The sequence below is a fragment of the Scophthalmus maximus genome, chromosome 19 (genome assembly GCF_022379125.1).
Source record: "Scophthalmus maximus strain ysfricsl-2021 chromosome 19, ASM2237912v1, whole genome shotgun sequence".
In the NCBI taxonomy this organism is placed as follows: domain Eukaryota; kingdom Metazoa; phylum Chordata; class Actinopteri; order Pleuronectiformes; family Scophthalmidae; genus Scophthalmus; species Scophthalmus maximus.
Window position 1 is genome coordinate 14,329,844 of NC_061533.1, and position 22,368 is coordinate 14,352,211.

At 44.6% G+C, this 22,368-nt stretch overlaps 4 protein-coding genes across 4 annotated transcripts; 3 read left to right on the forward strand and 1 right to left on the reverse strand.

The window, feature by feature from the left end:
- Positions 1 to 288: 288 nt before the first annotated feature.
- Positions 289 to 4,921, forward strand: LOC118313509 (arrestin domain-containing protein 4). The gene is made up of 7 exons (XM_035639006.2): positions 289 to 610; positions 1,098 to 1,142; positions 2,422 to 2,482; positions 2,743 to 2,893; positions 3,281 to 3,377; positions 3,473 to 3,729; positions 4,470 to 4,921. The coding sequence occupies exons 1-7, from the start codon at positions 328 to 330 to the stop codon at positions 4,725 to 4,727; spliced, it is 1,152 nt and encodes a 383-aa protein (XP_035494899.1). The 5' UTR covers positions 289 to 327; the 3' UTR covers positions 4,728 to 4,921.
- A 135-nt stretch (positions 4,922 to 5,056) lies between these two features.
- Positions 5,057 to 8,695, forward strand: LOC118313508 (arrestin domain-containing protein 3). The gene is made up of 6 exons (XM_035639004.2): positions 5,057 to 5,734; positions 5,863 to 5,923; positions 6,010 to 6,157; positions 6,265 to 6,361; positions 7,129 to 7,388; positions 7,914 to 8,695. The coding sequence occupies exons 1-6, from the start codon at positions 5,302 to 5,304 to the stop codon at positions 8,181 to 8,183; spliced, it is 1,269 nt and encodes a 422-aa protein (XP_035494897.2). The 5' UTR covers positions 5,057 to 5,301; the 3' UTR covers positions 8,184 to 8,695.
- A 144-nt stretch (positions 8,696 to 8,839) lies between these two features.
- On the forward strand, positions 8,840 to 13,499 carry LOC118313511 (arrestin domain-containing protein 3-like). Its single transcript, XM_047329221.1, has 6 exons — positions 8,840 to 9,488; positions 9,595 to 9,655; positions 9,740 to 9,911; positions 10,057 to 10,144; positions 10,226 to 10,482; positions 11,045 to 13,499. Exons 1-6 carry the CDS (start codon positions 9,230 to 9,232, stop codon positions 11,171 to 11,173), a joined length of 966 nt encoding a protein of 321 aa, XP_047185177.1. The 5' UTR covers positions 8,840 to 9,229; the 3' UTR covers positions 11,174 to 13,499.
- A 1,285-nt stretch (positions 13,500 to 14,784) lies between these two features.
- On the reverse strand, positions 14,785 to 16,197 carry LOC118313920 (piggyBac transposable element-derived protein 4-like). The gene has a single exon (XM_035639907.1). It carries the CDS (start codon positions 16,195 to 16,197, stop codon positions 14,785 to 14,787), a length of 1,413 nt encoding a protein of 470 aa, XP_035495800.1.
- Between the last annotated feature and the right edge of the window lie 6,171 nt (positions 16,198 to 22,368).

Below are 22,368 nucleotides of genomic sequence, written 5' to 3' on the forward strand. Positions count from 1 at the left end.
AATACTTCTGCTTAAGACATCCACTGTTTCCGTTTCCCTGAATCAGCATCCACTCCATCAATTATTTCTTTTCACCTACCACCAGCCCCGAACTCTTGCACATCCAAAGGATCAGTCACTTTGTAAAAGTTTAAGGGCAGTAAATGTCTGACTAATACATAGTGTGTAAGCAGAATATATACAGTGAAACCCCTTTGTCTATAAACTGATTAGCTAAATGTAACGAAAAACAATTATGACACCTAGTTCCTCTTTAGGATTTGGACACACCCATCGAAGAGCAGAGTTGTCCTGCTTCCTCCTCAATAATCACTTAGTGCAGCCGGCATGTGTCTGGGTCCACGCACCATGTCGACCACCGTAAAGAGCCTTAAAGTCACCTATAACCCTGTCAATGAGAAAAACATCTTCATCACTGGCGACATGGTTACTGGTCAGGTCACTCTGGAAGTGGCCAAAGAGTGTCAGATAGACTCCCTATTAATCAAATTTAAGGGGAAAGCCGAAGTCGTGTGGACCGAGAGGTGCGGCCAAACCACTGTCGTTTACCACTCCAAGGACAAGTACTTCAGCCGCAAGCATTACTTCATCCGAGGCAAAGATGTCAAAGGTAAGTTGGCTTTCATATCGGCAGAGTTAACTTTGTTCTCCTCCACTCCAGAGGAGGCTGTAACTTCATAGTTTACATGTTAAGTAGGATTCAATCGTTTTCAAGTGTTGAAGAATTTTTCATGTATGCAGAGGGATTTAGAAAAATAAAGGCTCTCTGAAATCAACGGAATGTTTACTTGACAGTTTGTCAAAGAGTGTAGTAAAACAGTAGCTGCCAAGTCCTTTTCCTCTTCTTCTTCCTCCTGCTGCTGCTACTGCTGCTGCTGCGGTCTGAACCTAAATTTCGGTGTCATTGGATTTAGCACAACTTCAAATTAAAGTGAGCCTTTTACATGAAAGAGACTGGAAATGTTAAAGGTGTGTGTGAGAGGTTCCATGTAAAACATCCATCCAGCTTTATTCTTTGGGGTAGTAAAATTAGATTATACAAGAAATAATTTGCAGATTGGTAATTCTTAATAAATCAGTGAACTTCTGTTTTTCAGACAATGACTATGCAACACTATTGACAAACCAGCATGGAGAAACATGTAAGTATTTTGTGGGTGTGTCAACCTCTGCTGTGGATCAGCTGCATTTTATTGTGCAAAAACATCCAGTGTTGTTTTAATTCAGTCAAGAATGTCTTCAGACAAGTTTAATGAAAAGATGTTGTATTGGGTCAATATTAACAGCCTCAGTGAGCTGAGGTGCCACTATTCTGTTCAGTCACATCCCGCAAAGTGCAACAGGTCTGCATTTTCTCTCTACTATCCACTGGGAAGCTATTGAAGACATTTTAAGAAGCTTGATGAAGATGTTTGTCTCTTTACCATCTCATTACATCCCACCTGGGTTCTAACAGTTCTGAGTCAGATAGGAAACTGCATCTTACCACCAGACCCAAACTCCTGTACATCCCTACTCTGGGGCGGACTATGGGGGGTACCCTGGTTAAAAAAAACGCGTCACTTAAGTGCTCTCTAGAGTGGCGAAAACAAGAGGAAGTTCCCTCTTGGCTGCCCTTCACATGTGAAAAAATTATTGAGTGCTCTCTAGGGTTCCCTTTCATGCAATAAATTATGACGATGTGCCCTTTAGAGCAAGAAAACTTTAAAACGTGTCTTAATGAGTGCCCTTCTTGTGGAGAGAACATGATGCAGTGCCCTATAAGGTGCCCTTACAATGGTCTAAACTTGACGTTCCCTATATGCGTGCCCTTCCAATGGAAAAGGGTGCCGTTATGAAGTGCCCTCTATGCTACCCCTACATGACAGTGCCCCAAAGGGTGCCCTTTCCAGGAGAGAAATGTGATGCAGTGCTGTATACGGTACTCCTACAGGTGAGAAAACATTATGAAGTGCCCAATTTGGTGCTACTGTAATGGAGAAGTGCCCCTCCAGTGGATGAAATGTGATGCAGTTCTGTAAAGGGAGTCCTTACATGTGTGAGAATCTGGAGAAGTTTCCTAATGGATAGCCCTTTCTCCCAGGGGAGGAAATGTGATGTGGTGCCATATAGGTGCACTTACATTGGGATAAACTTAAGGTTCCCTACAGGTGCCTTTCTGATGAAAATCTCATGAAGTGCCCTCTTAAATCCCCTTCCAAGTGAGAAGACTATTTCACCATACATGATGCATTACAGCTTTTTGCGCGTTGTTGGGGCACAATGTCGTGCAGTAGGTGCCCTTTTATTTTTTTTCGCCCCTGCCCCTCAAACTCCCGCAGTCCGCCACTGCTGTTCATTCAAAAGATCAGTCCACACTTTGTAAAAGTTTAAGGGCAGTAAAATATACAGATGTCTGAACATCTTCTTCTTTGTTTTCAGACAGCAGTGTTGTCGCCCCAGGCTGCCATGTCTACCCATTCAGCTTTCAGATCCCTGTCCAGTAAGTAATATATATTTTCTAAACGGTTCCATAATGAATTAGAGCAGAGTAACCCTTATCCTCCCCACACTTGAAAATATGGCACTTCTTTATTATCTTCTGAAAAATGTCTCCATCACACTTATGTTTTGCAACTGTTATTTTGATGGAATACTTTATTAAATAATTAGTATTGTTTTATAGATTTGCTGCATATTCATTTGTTTGCTTGCAATCAATATATTGTGTTCCTCTTCTGGGCTTCTTCTCTTGTCCTGTAGGGATATGCCATCCTCCTTCAGCGGTTCTGTTGGTAAAATTGTGTACTTGCTGGAAGCCAAGCTGAGCAGATCAATGAGGATTTCCAAGAAAGATTCGGCCAAGATCAACTTCGTTGCAAAAGCAGACTTCATCGGTGACCCTGGGCTCATGGTTCGTGTTGAGTTAAACCTTCATTCCTGTCATTCCGAAAAGGATTCTGCAGGACCCATGACTTTAATCCAGCCCTTGTTTAGTACCTGCAATGTTCTTAAACCCCTCCAGGAGTATTTACATTCAGCAAACACAAACTCAAAAAAGCAGGTTTTAAAAATATCACAGCGTACTCCAGCACCAGCAAAACTGCATTTGGCCATATATTGAAATTGAAGTAACTGAGGTACAGATATTACCCAACCGTTTGTTGGCACCTGTTGAACTGACTCAGGCACATGCACTGGATATGGACATTTGAGACACAAGAATAAAAGATGAATAATTGAGTGTTTTCTCTCTGTTGTTTTTGAGTGCATTGCATGAATTAATTCGGTTTTCTTTCAGACTCCGCAGCACGAGTCTAAGAATAAGAAGTTGAGTTTTTTCAACTCAGGAACGGTAGCCATGGATGTAGATATTGAAAAAACTGGTTTCTTCCAAGGTGAGAGCCCTCATAATAATATTGACCCCAATCAGTCTCATGCCAGTTTGTTGACTGGTGTGTTGTTATGATGGTTTTTTTGCTTTTTTCTTCAGGAGAAGGATTAAAGGTTCTGGCCAACATCCAGAACAACTCCACTCGTGCAATTAAACCCAAGTACACCATGTACAAAAAGCACAGCTTCTTTGCAGGCGGGAAGAGAAGAGTGAATACTAGATTCCTCTTTCAAGAGGTGGGAGACCCAATCCCTCCTTCTGCAAGCGAAAAGGTCACAAGGGTGATCACCATTCCCCATGATTTTGAGCCCTCCATCCTCAACTGCAGCATCATCACAGCCGAGTACAGACTCAAGGTAAGCAGCTACAGTATACGACCAGGAGACTGGCAACAGAAATGCATGTGCTTTTTTCTCATGTCACTGTGCACAATATGTCTCTTGAAAAGGTATTTATCAGAGAATATGGGGATTGATAGAGAAAAATGAAAGGACATTGGTTTCCTTGTTTTATCAATTGTCTCCCACCTTCCTGCTTCCTGAACACATGCTCAGCAGCATAGTATCTAAAGGAGTGTCTGTGTTACGTACACTCATGGCTTTTGCCTTAAATCCTTCAGCTGATTACTTTTGCTGAAAGCTTTTGAATCCATCCCTCTCTGTTCATTGGGTTTTCATATGTGAATATATACAAAACGTATTGAGCAAAGACACCAGACTATCCATGAATCATTTCCGTAAAACACAATACAAACAAAAAGCCTAAGACTATCATATTGGCAATAAAGTAAGACCTAAATAGCTACATTGACACTCAGTAGAGCACATACCTCTGCAATTTTTTTTTCCATTGTTATCCATGTTTAAATCCCTGGGAAACTGATCCGCCCCTTTGTCTGGATCTGCCCCAAACTTGAATGGGTTCCTTCTTGGCCCATGTTTGAAAAATCTGCTACTGTCAAATACTTAGACTTACCCAAGTACTCCCACTCCTTACAACAAATTAAAGAACTGTTCTAATATATCGTAACTTTTGTGGGGATGTAAAGCAGAACAAATAAAATCCAACAAAATAACATTGGCAGTGTTTTCCACAGGTGTACCTGGATGTCAAATATGCTTCAGACCCAGAGATCAAATTTCCCATAGTCATCTTGCCGGTCACTGAGGTTCCTGCTGTGGCACCACCACCTGCTGCTGCTGGCTTTTCGTCTGGATTCCCGAGTGCAACATTCGGGACTCCAGACCCAGCAGCCTGGGGCGTCGCACAACCACAGCCACCAACTGCACCTCAAGCTTTTGAGCCCCCTCCTGCCTATGGGGCACATGGGATGTCGGATATTGGCAACTATTAGTGAAGGGAGTGAGAAGATATTTGTGATATTATTATTGTGATATTAGTGATTCATGATGTGTTTGATTGTATTGATTATTGTCCATTAAATTTCAACTATTATCTGGTTTCCAAATTAAAAATGATTATTCAGAGTTGCTCTGCAAATGAGTCATGACACAAAACTCTTATTAAAAGATTTTGTTTTTGCTTGTCCGACAGCTGGTGAAACTTTTCTTCTTATTTCCATTTGTAAGTGAATATATCAGTTCATAGCCATTACAATTTTAAAGTTTCATTTAACTTTAACCACATTTGCACTAAAATCCTGTTATATCAAACAGCACATGTGGTGCACTAAATTTGTTAGACTCGAGTGGAAATTTTGTCATGTGCCCTACGCATGTGACACACTGAGAAAGGGACAAACTAGGCCATGTTCAGACCTGGTATTAACATCTGGCTTGGGTGCGTTCACACTGACCACTTGTGATCACCTGATACTCGAATAAATACCAGTGTGTTGCTTCGATTTTCCAGTTGCATTGTAAGATACTGTTTTGCATTTGTTACAAAACAGCGAAGTGGATGGCTGAATGTTTTTTCCGTCACCATGCATGCAGGCTGCTGGCGCATACAAGAAAAACAGGTGTAACCACATTTGCATGCTGTTGATCAGACATAAAGCAGCTGTGCAGAGCATACACGGCTTCAGTTTCTTCTTGGTTTTACAAGAGACTTTTATTTTCCACTGTGTTCCTTTGTGGACGATGACCATCCAGAATTTCTCAATTGAATATGATGCCATCAACAGCCAAAACACCTTCACAAATGGAGATACCATCAATGGAAGAATCATTTTGGAGGTTTCCAAAGAAACTAAAATCCAATCGCTCATGTTTATAGCAAAAGGAAAAGCTAATGTTATCTGGCATGAACATTATGGGCAACATCAACACCGTGTTTTCTGGTCTGATGAGAAATACTATGAAATCCAACATCATATCTTGAGAGAAGCAAGACAAGATGGTAAAGTATTAAATTCATACATTGATATGTGATGCATTGTACCTAATGAAATGACTTTTATATGATAAGCCATTATCAATATACCGCCAAAAGTTAATTAAGACTCTAAATAAGTGATTGTTCTTCAGGTACTGAAGTTGTTGGGAAAGGAAGACACATATTTCCCTTTTCCTTCAAGATTCCTGAGAGGTGCCTATTCTTTACTTAATCTTTATTTAAGATTGATGTTTTATTTTGCTTCAATTATTTATGTATTTTGTTATTTCACTTCACAGAAAAATCCCATCATCTTTCAAAGACTGCACAGGCAAAATCGTTCATAAAGTGGGGGCAGAGCTTAAACAATCAATGAAGCTGACAAAAAAAGCCAAAGCCCACTTCACATTTGTCTCCAAAGCAGACATGGATATTCCAGACCTTATGGTAAGAAATGCTTAATCTCTGGGAAAAAAATTATAAAGTAATGAATGTTTAAGAAAGAAGATAATTATCCGCCTGCATTAATCAGAGGTGGGGATCTGTTCTTTTAGGAACCTCAGTATGGCTGCAAGGATAAATCGCTCAAAGTCTTTGGCTCTGGAAATGTTTCGATGAATGTTCACACCAAGCGGATGGGATACATGCAAGGTAATAATCTCTAACGCACCTGGTGAGTTTTAATTCACTGCTTTTCCTCGTCCAGTAACTGGAAAGACCGGTCTCAGTGATTCGGAAAAGAAGGTATGTAAAGCTGGCGAGTGAAAAGATGTTCAATCACGGAAACATGACTTGCGAATTCTTGTTTCCTCCTTGGCTCCTCCTACATGGCTTCTTTACATATCTGAGGGCTGGAAATCTGTGTGGTACCGCATTTGCCCTGAGATAGACTGTCTGAATGAGGTCATGAGAATGATTTGAAACCATTAAAAGGCAGCATCTATGTAAAAAGGACATTACAGATTTATATACATATATATACAATTAATACATTTTTAACAGGTTCAATCAGGCTTTTGTCAGATTTTATTTTAGGGTTATATTCATTTTGGGATTGTTTTAGACTGTAGCATATCTTGTATGTAGACAATGGTTAGTAGACTGTAGTTTCACATTGAATGAGTGTTCATTCAGCTGCCAATGAACACTGTGAAATTGCTCCCTGTCAGTGTGAAATGTATTTCATAGAAATGCATGTAGGGTTTCAACAGAGGGTTTTCAAATGTTCTGTCTTTGTCATGTCCTTGGTGACAATTCAGCACCTTTTTGTATTACCTTGACCACTGGCCAAGTCATTGTGTTTCATGCATTTATTCCCCCGCCATTGTTCACACTGTCCAAATAGACAGTAGAATTGCACAGAATGGTAACAAGATGTGAATCTTGTTTTTGAAATCTTTCCTTTGTTCGTGTTACAGGGGAGCCGGTCACCGTCACGGTCGAAATCACGAACCGCTCGAGTCGCGGGGTGAAGCCCAAGTTTATACTGTACGAGAAAAGGAGTTTCTTTGCCCAGGGTCGCAGGAGAGTTCACACAAAAGAGATTCTTAAGGAGAAGATTGAGGATGTTGCAAAGTCTGAATCTGAAGAGTCTGTGACCAAGGTGATCCCCATCCCTAAAAGACTACCCCCCTCCATCCTGAACTGCTCCATCATCAAGCTTGAGTACAGGCTGAAGGTAACAAGCATTATTGTTTTTTACAGTTTGGATAGATTGGGTAGACTGTGGGAGGTAATATATCTGGTTACTGTTTTGCTAAAAGGGCCAATGTGGGAATCTTGAAGGGTGGATTTCTTTGTTCATTTTCCAGTATTTTAAGTTTCTCATGTCATAAAAAAAATAATAAAGTTAAACAAATCATTTCTATAGAAATTCTGCTGTGCCATGATCTATTCAGTGGGTCAAGGAAAGAATTTCCTTATATGTGTTCATTACATGACAATGCAAATACTAAAATAATCTGAAGTAACTCATAATAAGGCAAAGCACACACTAATGTAATCAACGAAGGAAACTGCAACTCCCCAAGGTCAAGAAAGACAAAAGCTGAAGGGGACCTGTGATTATAAAACAGATGAATGATAAATATAAGCCACTTAGACTGATGCAAAACGTAACAAATATGAATATCAACATTCATCAGTAAAATCAAAGTGGAAATAAAAACGAGAAACCATGGGTTTTTTAAAATTGATTTTACAGATCTACCTGGATATCAAATGTGCGAAAGACCCAGTGATCAAACTCCCCATCGTTGTCCTGCCTGAGGTGCCTGCAGTAAAAAATTCTCCTGCTCCTGCTGAATTTGGATTTGAAGCACTTGGGAAACCGAACCAACCGACCTGGAGCTCCACACCACAACAAGCAGCACACCAACCTCTTGACCCCCCACCTCCATATGGAGTATATGCAATGCCCCAGAACACCAATACTCATCTGGACAAAGCACTGCCTTCTAAATACCTGCCCTAAAAGAGTCACCAGTTTGGCTTTGCACACCTAGAACATGTTTTGACTTGTGATGGACGGTTGAAAAAAAAAAAAAGGAGCAAAACGGATGTTAAGCTGAGATGTCACCTTTCCTCTTCTTTGTCATAATGTGTTTTCTGTATTGCCAACAGTGGAGTGTTATTTAGCACGTAAACACACAACGATGAGTTAAATCAGCGGAATGTTACAAGAACTACATCACAGCTGCATCCTGGCAGTTAGAAATACAAGGCTTACTTTAAACACTTTGGATGCAAACTTTTGTATAAGTATTGTTGAATTCAACATCCTGGATATAAACATATAAAGTAGATTGTAGAAATCTATTTGCCGTAATAGATTTCTACAATCTATTGTACAAAAGACCTTTGTCTTACCCCCAAGAACGTGTCTCACGAAGAGTTCATTGGGTCTACGCTTGCCTATTTTATGCACTGTAAAAACTGGGATTGGGGTTGATTCATTTGTATGAAATAAATATATATAGAAATGAAGGGAGACTGTGTGACTACAAATTGTTTACAAAGTTCCCCCTGATGTAAATTAACAGCACGTTATGTTATTTGCATCTGTATCAATATTGATCTCTCATTATCGATGTTGCTGCTCTGTTTTGTAATGTGTACGGTTAAACTGACAGAAAAAAGTGTCAATGAACAAAAATTAGGAAGGAATGCCATATTTTTAAAAATTAAAAATATATAAGTGCTCACATTTTGCCGTGCTTTATACCAATGAACTTGCTCACACAATGGACAGCGTTTGTTCACAATATCATTCTCGGTTTATGTTGCCTAAGGCTGCGAGGCTGTTGGCTAGAGTTACCTGTGTGAAAGTGACACCTGCGGCCCCTTGATCACGGGATCTCATGTGACACAGATACCGGCTCTGGAGAACGTAAGACTTCAGCACCACTGTGGATCTATTCAAACCTGCCTCAAGTTAACTCATAGGAGCTTCTTCTTGCGCCAACATCTTCTTCGTTCTGCACCACAAACATCTGGACGGTTATTCGATGTAACCTTATCATGACTGTAAAGCATCTCTCTGTGGAGTACAACAAGGCGAATGAACGAGGGACCTTCTCTCCCGGGGACACTCTCACTGGGAGGGTGACGGTGGTGACCAACAAGGAAACCAAAGTGCAGTGTTTTCTGGTCAGAGCCAAAGGAAAAGCTGAGGTGACATGGTACGAACAAAAGGGACAAACCACAGTGGCTCACAGCGACAAGAAGAAATACTTTTATTTTGAACAAATTATTCTTCAGGATAGAAACAAAAGAGATGGTTAGTATGGTCCCTCTCTCTTGTGAGACCCTCAAAGCTTCTGAATTAATGGATGATTCCTAACAGATGAATGTATGTTTAACACAAAAATGTCTCTTTTTCCAAGGTTCAGAAATCCTCAGCTCGGGGAGAAACGTGTATCCTTTCACGTTTGCGATTCCCAATACGTACGTGTGCTAATCTAACCTTAACATAAACACCTCCTTACCAGCTGGTGAAATGAAATGATTCCCCTTTTTATTGCCTTACAGGGACATGCCCTCATCTTATGAGGGGAAATGGGGCAAGATAACGTATAGTTTGCGAGCACAGCTGACCCAGTCAATCTGGCTGGTCCACAAAACCAAGACTGAGTTCCCTTTCCTCACCAAGTCGGATTTCCCCTTTGCCTCCAAATCAGAAGTGATGATCATTGGACTTAAGGCAAGGAATTAATTTTATACATATGTATGCTATACGTGTGTGTGTGTGTGTGTGTGTGTGTGTGTGTGTGTGTAATCAACTATGCAGCTAATGTCGGATCAAACAGTTTTAGATCTGGCTTACTAATTGCTTGTGTCTTTGTTAGGAGCAACAATGTGCGACCAGCATTTCATTTTACGGCTCTGGAAAGGTTACAATGAATGTTACCTCAGAAAAAATGGGAGTGAAGCAAGGTAAACAGGTTGCAATAATAATAATGACTTGGTATCTGTTACGTGGCCTTGAACCTTAACAATAAATGTAAATGTAAATAGGTGAGGCGATGGGAGTCTCTGTTGAAGTCGTCAACACCTCAGCGCGCACTGTAACACCCAAATTCTACCTGTGCGAGAAGCAGACGTTTGTCTCCAAGTCAAAGAGGACAGTGCACACAAATGACATCCTCTTTGGAACGGGAGACTCTGTGCCAGCTGACACCAGTCGGACTGTAACCAAAGTGCTGAGTATCCCTCCACAGACTCCCCCTACCTTCTGCAACTGCTGTATGATGAAACTCGAGTACAGACTCAAGGTGGACTACTTCACTGTTAACATTGACCCACAACCAGCTCCATTTGTACGAGGGATTGCAAATGTTTACGACGTCAGTAAACACGAGATCTGAGAGAGAGACTCATCAGGGCCATTTGAAGATGTCATTAATTGACTTTTAAGTTTGGATAAGCTGTACGACTGCTTGCTGAAAACCTTCCTGTGCAGGACCTGTTGTGACAATAGCACCACGCAGTGGCTGTATGGAGGGCGGCGAGACAGAGGGAGGAAAGAGAGGGAGAAGCGAGGCCTCCCGAACTAACGAGGGCACATTTAGGGAAAAGTGTCACATTACAGTCCAGCCTGTCGTAGGTCAGTGCTGTCAGTAAACACAGTGACAGAGAGACAGACCGAGCAAAGTCATCATACTGTTCAATGAAAACAAGATTCATATTAGATTTTAATTCAACCTGTAGTATTAGTATGACTCTTGCTCAATTATTACAAAAGGTCATTCAAATGACTAAAGTGGGGTTTTTCCACCTGAATTTGGTGTGCATAAGCTAAAAACAACATTCATAATTGTGTTTCTTTGGTCACAGGTGACCCTCAATGTCCCGCTGGCAAGAGACCCGGCGGTCAAACTTCCGCTGGTGGTTCTGCTGGGTTCACCAAAGCCGCATCAACCAAAAGCAAAGAGATCCATCTGGTTTAGAAAGCTTCCTGGTTAGAAGACTGCACGTGATCAAGAGAAGGTGCGTCTCATGTAAGACCAGGAGTGACAGGACTCAAAATCACAACACAGGGTAAATGTGCCAAATCAGTGTCGCGGCATTTATCTAAGTGGATGTTTTCCTTTTTTTTTGGGGGGGGGGGTCAAACTACCTTTTAAGACCCCCTGAGAATCTGCTCACTGTTAGTTCTCAAGACCACTAGATGGAGATGTGCCACTAAGTAAGTTGCCAGTAACAATCTGACTCATTAGTCAAATTGTCCGATTTATACTATTTAGTGAAAACTGTCTCCAGTGACTGACAAATGATGATATATAAGCTGCATTATTAGATCGTTCCACTTTACTGCTGCAGCTCAAGCTTGTCGTAGTTAGTTTAAACTACTTTATTTCTGTGGTTCCCGGGTCGGAGCCGTCCAAAGAGTCGTGACATGATTGATGAGCTAGGAAAGAAGAGAAAACAAAGCACTGCAACATAAATCTCTTATCTATTCTTTCATTTTTCTTTTTTCTTTTCAATAGTTGCCTTTTTTTAAAACATGGGCGTATGTTGAGCCTCTAGCTGTTAAACAAAACCATGTGAGGAGTGTAGAGGGGAAATGTCTCTTTGGTGGAACTGCTAACCACTCACTGACATGATGAACGTTCTGTAACAAGAGGCCATGGTTCAACAAGGTCACAGGTCAACAAACCTAATGGTTAATCTTAATCTGTGAATTCTTCTCTTGGACTTTATCTACAATGTTTGCTTTAATTGAAATCTTATTCTGACAAAAACCTAGTTGAACTACATCGGTCTGGTGTAGTGGGGTGGTAGTAGAAAGAAGCACAAACTGGAAAAGAAGCTAAAAATTGTGCTAATTCACTTGAGTACATGTACTTAGTTACTCTCTTCACTGCACCTGTGAAAGGGCTGAAGAAATCATTCAAGTCATTCAATTGTCTCCTCATTATCTCGGCTGTCGGGAACGAACATTCATTCAACACAGCAGAGAGATGAACAAGGAAATCAGCAAGTGCGGAAAATTAGATGTCAAGGATTTCTCATGCTCATCATTGTCCGTGGACACATTTTGCCACAGAGGAAACTATTGAACAAAGGCGCATTCATGATACTAACTACATGTGTTGCCCAAGCAGCGGCTCTTAAGTGAAACCAGGCTCGTGCTCTTGACAGGGACTCAGATCCTTCCCTGCCCAGGAGGGGAAACATGTTGAGCGCTAAACATTTTATGGTTGGGATCCATCCTGGAAGCATTAGATCTGGCTATTGTGACACCACATACAGCACACCCACCTACCCAGAGAGAGGGGGCGCAAATAGAAATCATAGACTTCATATTCATCCCTCAAAACAGAGAAGAAAACCAACAATGTTCTGCTCTCAACCTTAATAATAGAAAAGCACAACAGTGACCACCAAAGGCTTCAGACTCCACCGGTCTGATGCACATGTCCCCTGCACTGCTGTAGTGGGAAATTCAAATTAAACTCCTATTTCACAATTGACTTGACATCATGTGTCTTTTGAGTTTAATAAGAAACGTATACATATTTAAGTGGAAACACATTAAGTTTAATTGAAATAACATGTCAAAATGCCTTGGGCAGTTTTTAATTTATAAATTATCGTGAGTAGCTAATACATTTGACAGTGTAGTAGTGTTACATGGGTAAAGGAAGACTGACAGCTACTGACACAACTGTGGTTTCGTGCAGCACACTACGGATTCAGCTGATCTGTCCTTCTACCTCTGCATGAAGATGTCTTCGGAGCAGCCGAGTGTCTCGGGTTCTTCAATGAAAACAGAATATAAATGTTGAGCGTGTGGTTGGGTATGATGCAGAACACGGTGCGACAGATTCCCTTAATCCCTGAATCCCACACCTGCATGAGGAAGAAGACGTCTCCTGAGCAGCAGTTTGGTTTCATTTTCTGGCTGCAGCCGTGGTCTTGGCTGTGCTATAGCAGAGCCTGCCTGGTAACCAGCCTGGCTCTGCGTACAGTGTGCAGGCTGTCAGCCAGCCAGCTCCCTGCACGCACCCCACACACACACACACACACGCACACGCACATGCACACGCGCCACAGCCTTGCCTGTTTTTGGAGCAGGGAGGTGCGGCCTCTGGCACTCCCCCCTCCCCACTCCCCCCTCTGTAGCCAGAGCCTGTACCATGACAACCGTGCGGGCCTGCTGGCGACTCCCTGTCTTCATCAGCCACGGTTGCCATAGCAACTCCCCATGGGGCTCCCGCAGATCAGCGGGATGGGCGTCCAGTTGACTAACCCTCTCCCAGCTGGGGAACGGCTGAGGGAGAGTGAGGGAGCGGAGGGGAGGGGAAGGGGGGAGTGTGTGTGTGTGTGTGTGTGTGTGTGTGTGTGTGTGTGAGAGTGTGTGAATGTGTAGGATGGCACAGCAGAGCCTGAGGAAGGAGAGAGAGTGAGAAAGAGAGATAGACAGACAGTGTGAGAGAGGGAGGAGAGAGGGAGGAGAGAGACCTCAGAAGGAGTCACAGGAGACGGCGAGTCTGATGTGCTGAAGCAGCCTCTCTCTGCCTACATTGCCGTCCTTAAAACAGAGTGGACAGAGAAGAGCATTGATGAAAATACACAACAGTGAGTTCAACAGTAGCCACAAACATTTCTTAATTCGATTCTCCGGGGACGGCCGGGACAGCGCTGTGATGTAGGACACCGTTAAATGAATGTCGTCTCCCTTTTAAGCTCAGTCGAACCCATCAGTCACAGAGATTCCTCTCCCTAAGAAAAAAACGGTCTCTTTCTGTCATCTTTCTTCCATTTTCCCAACCATGCCAGTAACAAGCACGGCTCTCTGGGTTTGGACTCTGTGTAGGCCACAGATGGCTCCGTGTCTGTGGTGCGGTTGGAGAAAGAAATGGCATCACTAGGTCCGTTGGCTGCAGAGGACTGAGGGGCTTTTCCTACTCTCTAATTGCTCCAAGCTGTGTCCCTTTGAAGGCCCAGAGACACGCAGATTTTCATGCGTGTCTCTGGGTGAAGGAACACAACAAGCCACCGAAGTTGAACCCATTTCGAACCGGTGTAAATCCATTCGATACTCAGATTTCATTAAAAATGTTTTTTTCCTCTTTAATATTAACTATGGTGATAAAAAAAAAAAAGAATAAAGAAGAGGTGATTCGGTTAAGTTCATCATAGTGAAGTTTTTATTTTGGAAAAGGAGAGAGATAAACTTCCCATAATAAACATTTTCTGGTCTACTGTAAGTGCAGAAAAGTTTGTTTTCTTCTTTTTCATATAAAATCCTTAACATATTTTAAACGTATAAAAAAGAGTGACACAAGGCAGTTCCATCAGTGTTACAGAGGGCAAGTTGCCAAAACATTCTATACTTATTCAAATAATCTACAGTTTCTCACTAAATTTTCTCTATTATACGTGCAGTAATATTTCTATCCTAAAACTAGCTAAACTTTAAACTGATAAAGTATGTGACTACGTTGTGCACTTGTAGTGGTGACCTTTGGAATTACAAAGTGTTTTACTGTTTAAAAAAATCCCTTGACACAAATTGTTTGATTACACAAAAGGATGTATATATATATATATTTAAAAAAAGTACAGTTTTATTTATGAAACTCAGAGAAGCACCCTCCCCTGCATAGGTGGACATTGCATATCTTGCAGCCGAACACGCTTTCGTGTCGCAGTCCCTTGTTGGTGCAGTTCCTGCAGCGACGGGAGCGCTCTGACATGCGCTCCAGGCGGTGTCCGTACTCTATGGGTGAATCTGCGTGTCTCTTGCGCGCTGCCCGCTCCATGCCCCTTGCCCCTTGGTAGTCTCCAATCAGCTGCTGTGCCAGGCGCACGCGGAAGTGGCGCTGGGTGAACTGCTTGCCGTTGAAGCCCGCCGGCGGGGCGCCCCCTCGGCTCTCCCGCAGCATGATGTAGGCGTTGACGATGCACAGATTGACGTAGAACCACAGGAAGTAGCGCCACCACTTCTTGCACGGCCGGCCGACGTGGTAGCATTCCCTCAGCTGGTCGCACAGGTCCACTCCCCTCATGTTCTCCTGGTACAACAGCAAGGGCAGAGGTCGGGGGACACCGAAAGACAAACCCGAGCTGTCCATACTGTCGCTCTCCCCCTCCCCGTCTGTCTCATGCTGCTGCCGACCTGGACTGATGCCCACAATCCCCGGGGCAGAATTGGTGGAGAGGCAGCTGACCGTCTTGACATCCCGTGTCACCGTGGCGACCAGGTTGCCACGCTGGCACTGGTAAAACTCGCCCTGGGACAGCTTTCCGACATTGCGCGGCCTGAGGACCTCTGGGTAGCCTTTGCGGCCCGGCTGTGTGGGCCCGCAGGCGTACAGGCCGTCCCTCAGCAGCCTCTGGAGGAGGGGCACGGAGGTGAGGAAGCTGTCCATGAAGAGGTGGTGGTACTGACCCTCTAGGCCACGCACTAGGGAGGTCACCACCCTGTAGCCCAGGGAGGCCACCGCCTCGTCCTCGCTGGGCTTGCCCACACAGATCTTGGCCCGGTGGCAGTAGCCCGAGCGCGAATCGCACAGCATCCACACGGTCAGCCCCTTCCTCAGGGGCTCGGAGGGCATGTACTGGCTGGGGGAGAGGCGTCCCCCGGCCACAATGGCGCACTTGTCCACGGTCAAGCAGCGGTTGGGCGCGTACGCGTCCCACATGGTGTTCTCCAGCACGTCGAGGAGAGGCCGGATTTTGAACAGGCCGTCGTACCCGCGCTCCCCCCGCACAGGCTCCGACTCGCGGTCGCACAGCTGGAGATACTGGGTGAGTTTCTCGAAGCGCCTGGCCGTCATTGTCTTTTTGAAACCCGCGTTGCCTATGAAGACGTCGCTGGCCCAGTACATGCCCGCGTCCGGCAGCTGGTTGATGCCCATGAGGATGTTCAGCCCCACGTAGGCGCTCATCTCCCTCGCGTCCGTGGGGTGCCAGTGGGGGTCGGACTTGCCGCTCCTCCTTTGCCGATAGAGGGCGTAGTTGTTTGTTTGTTCTACCATGTGTTCGAGGAGCGAATCTGGGAAGAGTATCCGGAAATAGTCACGGGTGTCAGCGTCGTCCCCCAGCGAGTGCTGCGGGCCGCTGGCGGCGGCGAACGGCTCGATCGCGATGAGCTGGTCGGGCTCGCCCCAGAAGTCGGCGGAGGAGCAGTCGTCGTCCAGCTCGTCGCCGAGGCGGAGGAAGCCGCCGCCGCCGCGCCGCTCCTCCTCCTCCTCCTCCTGCTCCAGATCCGAGAAATCGATGTCCGAGTCGCGCTCGGCGGCGGCGGCGGCGTCCGAGCAGTTGGTGGAGGTCGAGTAGTAGCAGTCCTCCGCCTGCTCCTCGTCGTCGTGCTTGACCCCGTTGCTGCCGGTGACCAAAATGATGTTGCAGCCGCCTCCGGCGATCAGGCCGGCCGCGTCCTCCTCCTCCTCCGCAACCGCCGCGGCCGCGAACCCATTCTCCCCGCCGCCGCCGCCGTCGTCGTCGTCGTCGTCCTCCCGCACCCCGTCCTCCTCGTCCTCCTCGTCCGAGTCCGGCTTCCTGAACGGGATTTCGAACCACTTCACATCGGCCGACAGATTAAGCGGCGACTCCTGACCGTCGCACGCGCCGCTACTTTCGGCGTCCGCGCTAGTTTCCAAAATAGTGAAAAGCTCTCTCCCTTTTCTTGCCGTCGCCATGTCGGGGTATTAAAGTGCCCCTGCATGAGTTTGGTGGTTTTTTTGTTGTGGATAATTTTCCGCCGTAGATTTTAAAAAAACAACAACAAGAAAGAAAGAAAGAAAACGGGGGCTCAAATCTCAGCGAGCCGCTCGGCCCCAGACGAGCCGACGTCGCGCCCCGTCGCCCCCAGAAGAGCTCGCTGCTCGCGGAGCTCATGCGGCGGCGCGCGGACGCTCGGCTCTCATTGTTTCCGCTCCCGGTCCTTCTGCTCGTCGCGGCGCAGTGTGGCCGCAGACGTCAGAAGCTGCATGCATGTCCTGCTCTGCAGGGCGTTTTGCGACTGCAGCTGGTGGGGCCGCTCGCTCGCCCCGGCTGGCAGATGGCCGCTCGCTGTTCTAATGCCCGCTGGCATTCGCCACTATCAATACGCCGGATCCCCATCTCCGAGGCCGCGGGCATGTAGGAAACCACTGCGTAAAAACGCGAACATGAGAAAAGGAACCCCCCCCCCCCACCACCACCACCGCCGCCGCCGCCCCCCATATCAGGCTGCTGTCAGTCAGCTGTGATCAGGGGTCATATGGAAACTTTTGCAATAGCCACTGCAAATCGATCACACACTGCAAATCTGTGTTTCACAGTTTATTCATCTTTTTTTTTTAAAAAAGAGAGTGTATTATGGCCTTTTATAAATGCACCCACAAAGCAGGCCAACTGCGTCAAAACGCACACAGTGCGGTCAAAGTGCAGTGATGGATGCTGCCCCGGTCTCACAGGACTCCCTGTTCATCCGTTTGCCGAACAGACTACACACTGAACTCGTAGCTTGTTCATTCATAAACATGCTTCTTGCCTCTGACAGGTTCCTACACGAATCTGAAGCCCTATAGGCTATTGTGGAATTAGGGACCTCCCTCTATTTTATGAATGTGGGCAGATACTCTTGTGTTTTGCTCCACAACTGAGGTTGACGAGCTCTCCCTGATGAGATTGATCGAGCAACCTGCAGACCTATTTTTCTCTGTTATAGCCTGATTCTGTCTTCATCCTCATCATGTTCTCAGTAAATAATCACCACAACAATGTCAGTGACATTACCCATTGGAGCAGCATGCCTGTGAAAGTACGCCACTCGAGGCGTGTTTATTATTGTCAGCGCCACGTGTCATTATCATAGTTTCCCTTATGACCTGTAGTCATAAGTATGTTTGATAATTAATGGCAGAACAAACAGCCCACCTTTCATTCGCTGCTTTTATTTTGCAGCGTTCTCCCTCAGGTGCAACACCCGGTGATAGGCAGGAGGAGCACCAAAATAACCCTGGTGTTATGTGATGCGAGACAAGACAGACAACACCCAGACGCCGAAGAGGATGCACTCTACAATTTCCAACATAATATTGTTTTGGAAGTTAAATGGGATTACATATCATGTCTTTTGATTGATACGGGGTTATCAACCAAAAAAACCCTGCATTTTCTATTTGTGTCAGCCCAACATGAAATGTATGACCCTTGGCCTTGACCCAAAAACAACACAACTCTGGTCGTGGAGGCCTTGCTCACTTGGGAGGAGACGAGTAAAATCACGTCTTCTTGTATTGGGGGGGAGGGGCTGCAGGAAGGGTCCTTTCCAAATTCTTTCACCAATGGCCTGAGTCTACATGGCTGGCTGAGCACTGGGTTGCTGCCCCTGGGCCCTGCAGCGGAGGCACGATTTATGCGTCCTTCCTCCCTGGCTTATTGCACAGATTCTCAGTGGTATCATGTTGCCTGACTGAGCTACAGGCCTAACCGCTGTTTCTATCGGCGGAGTAAGGTTGGAGTTGGAGCTGTGTGAGCCGCCGACACTGGGAACCAGTATGTTGAGAAACAGTGGAAAATGAGCGAGGATGTGGTCCTCCAATATCCAGCCCAAAAATAGAAGTAAAGAAGAAAAAAAAAAAGGCTCACTCCAGCGTTTCCAGGCCCCTGGAGCAGAGTGCTGCAGCAGACCCCTCAGAGACTCCCGCGGTGGGGTGGAGAGACGCCGACCAATGGGGGCTCAGGCGTTCAGTGTGTGTGTGTGTGTGTGTCTGTGTGTGTGTGTCTGTGGTTATCTGTGTATGTGTGTCTGTGCGGCTAACTCAGCTCCTCCACAGCTCACATCCCTCTCTCATGGAATAAGTGTGTGTGTGTGTGTGTGTGTGTGTGTGTGTGTGTGTGTGTGTGTGTGTGTGTGTGTGTGTGTGTGTGTGTGTGTGTGTGTGTGTGTGTGTGTGTGTGTGTGTGTGTGTGTGTGTGTGTGTGTGTGTGTGTGCGTGCGCATCTGCCAGAATGTGAGCAAATGGTGCAACCACTGCAGCCTGTGCTGAAGGCAGACCGATCCTACTCTCTGTCATTCCCTGACTGTGTGTGTGTGTGTGTGTGTGTGAGTGTATGGGTGAGGGGCTTATTAATAGTGGTGTTTTCTACTACTGCCAACGGCATTTTTGTTCTCTGCAGATACGATTGGAATCATGAAAGCAAATTATAAGCAGAGTGGTGAAAGTGTGATCACAATAGTTGGTCGAACTGATTTGAAACTCACTTTCATTGCATTTTCAGCACAACTACAGAAACTGCAGGATAGTAGTTTTACCTTTAATCGACATTCGCGTAACTTCTCATTCATCTCCTCTGCTGAAGTGTTTACTGTTGTCATGGACTGGTCTTCTGCCGTACACGTAGAAATCCCTATTGCCTCCCAGTATAATCCATGTGATGTGTAATACTGACCTTGAGAAACACTCACCTGGTTGCCCCCTCCCTTTTAGGCAACTGCCGTACACTGCCCTCTGGTGGTGGTTGGACAGAAGTAACAATTCATCAGCACCGTGGAAAAGATAGAGCATAGATAGTGTGTCACGATGTGCTTTTAATTTTCATTGTCCTATTAAGTATCACACACACCAAGGTATCATTAGCATGATACCTGTTATATTCAATGATTGATCCCAGGTTAGGATCAACTACAGTTTGCCATATTTTGCTGTAAAATGCATGTTGTAAACATCAAGCACAAGTGGGTTGAGATGTGACGACAATGAATATTTATCAGAGGACGAACAGATTAAATAAAAAACTAAAATAATATATATATATATATATATATATATAAACAGAGTAAAATCATATATATGAACAAACATGTCAAATCTATTCTTGCTGAATCTAAAACTGCTGAAGGAACTTTTTTTTACTTGTAACCACTAGATGGAGGTAGATGACCAAATACAGAGGAAGATTACACTTGTCGTGCTGGACCAGGACTGACAGACCTGGGCAGTGAGAACTTGGCTCTGGTCTCAACATGTTCTCTGGCGGTTCCATTCGAAGCCAAAATCAATTGTCAATGTATCTTAATTATCACAATGATTCATTTCCTTTAGACATAAATGTATGTATTTTTGTAGCCATTATAAGGTTTTATTCGCTGGAATTTGAGAGTGAGAAAACAAATGTTATAGTCAGATTTAGGGTGCAGAGGAGCCGACACTTTATGGAAATAAAAGTTTCACTGAAAACGATTCAAACTCTTATCAAAGTGGCCTCAGGTTGTTTTTGTTGTGATCACAGTTAACTCTCAGGTTAATAGGTCTGCAAGTTTGAAGTTCTGATCTTGATTAGTTTTGTTCACAAACATAATTAAAACTGCTTGAACTCAGAACAGCAACACACAATTTATAGTTTGCCATCAGTCATGTTGCTTTCAGTTACTGAAGGCTCAAGGGGATTTTGAAGATTCCTGTAACAAGGTTAATGTTCAGTCAACTTCGTTCTTAAAGAAATCTGTGCATTAATGTGGACGTGTAACAATCACACTGGCTTTAAATGGTTACTTGTCAATAGGACAGAAAATTAGGAGACACTGGTGGGACAATTTTTAAATTTCAACTTTCCTGCTGATAATTAATAGTTTGAGAGTTATGAATCGCATCCCCTTGCAGGAAACTGAAAGGTTAGGGAACTGCTATGGTGCCTAAGGAATCTCATTTTGCCGCCTACCTCTGGTACAAAACTTGAGTGTTGATTTTGTCGTCATGTGACATTACAGCCAGCAACACTTTCCCACAATGACGCATCAAAGAGCACAAAATATGGCACATTTGGGGATTGTACAAAAGTGATGACCGGAACACAACAATAGTTTTGAAGAGTGTGTCACCAATTCTCAAACATATGCCAACAATTCACACCGCCCTTTGTTTGCATCCATGGGAAACTGAGCATCGCTATTAGTTTGAGATGTAATTATTGTTCTCTATGTGGGTCACTTGATGCAGTGTACTGATCGTTGGCTTGTCCCCTCCAGTTTATTAGTCCACTGTGATTATATTATTAACAATAAATCATCTCTTTGCGTCGGAGTCTCCGAGATTACAAGGACTGTTTTCATGTTGAAATTAATTGGCTCCAAATGGCCTGGAAACATATCAACCAGTGGATCATGGGTGTTGTGCACAATCATTTATCAGTATTGTAAGTAACAAACAATGTGTTCAGATGACTGTGTCACACGGGAAACGTGTGTTTTGTGCCAACTTGCCATCCAACGACCATTCACAGAAGGTATTTATCAAACAGCTTTAAACAACACAAAGCCAAGACTGTAGGAGAAGTTACTGTAAAGAAAGCTGTCTGTAACCCAATGGGTTAATGTTTCCCTCCCATTGGTTCTGGTTTTCAGCATCATGTACAGACACACGGTACCAGTGGGTAATCATTTAAAATATAACTCATAACCAGATATATGAGTCACTTGGGAAAACATATTTCCTTCAAAAGCAGCATATCCTGACGACAAATTCATTTCTCACCACTGGGCCCACATGATGCAATCAACGTGTTGCGCGATCCATCGTTTCAAAAAGTTTTGCGTGAAGCCTCCATTCTATTGTAAGTTGAAACGCTCCCTCTTGCCCAGATTTGACTTGTAGGAGCTCGTCTGCTCTTGCACAAGACTCTGCAATAAGCACATTTGGACGGTGTACTGCCAGGAGCAAGATGATCCACAATTATGCAAACCACTTAAGATTATGAATATTCTTGTTATCAAACTGTCTAATGACTCCCCGAAAAACCATTAAGATCGTCGCTGCATCATGGGCAGAGTATGTGTGCTTCGCCACGTCAGCCACATCAAATGCCAATGACCAATTGCATGATCTTCGACGGGAAGAAACCCAAACTGCTATTTCGTGCACTCCCCCAATGTCGCATTAAAACGATCACCCAGGGCGGATTATAAATCTCTCTTTCTCCCCTTTTGTCTCTGGTCTTCCTCTGAAGAGTAAATCAATGGGTTCTGTGGTCCTGTTAATAGTACCCCCTCACGTTAGGGCAGCAGAGGGAGGAAGTGACCACATATGGACCTTGTTAACGTCCCTCGATGCACACCTCAGGTCACTGGACAGGGGAGCGCGTGGGCCGGTGCATGTGTGTGTGAGACAGGGACACTCTTGTCTGTAATCGTGCACAGCCACCGCCGCTCTTCTGGAGTCATA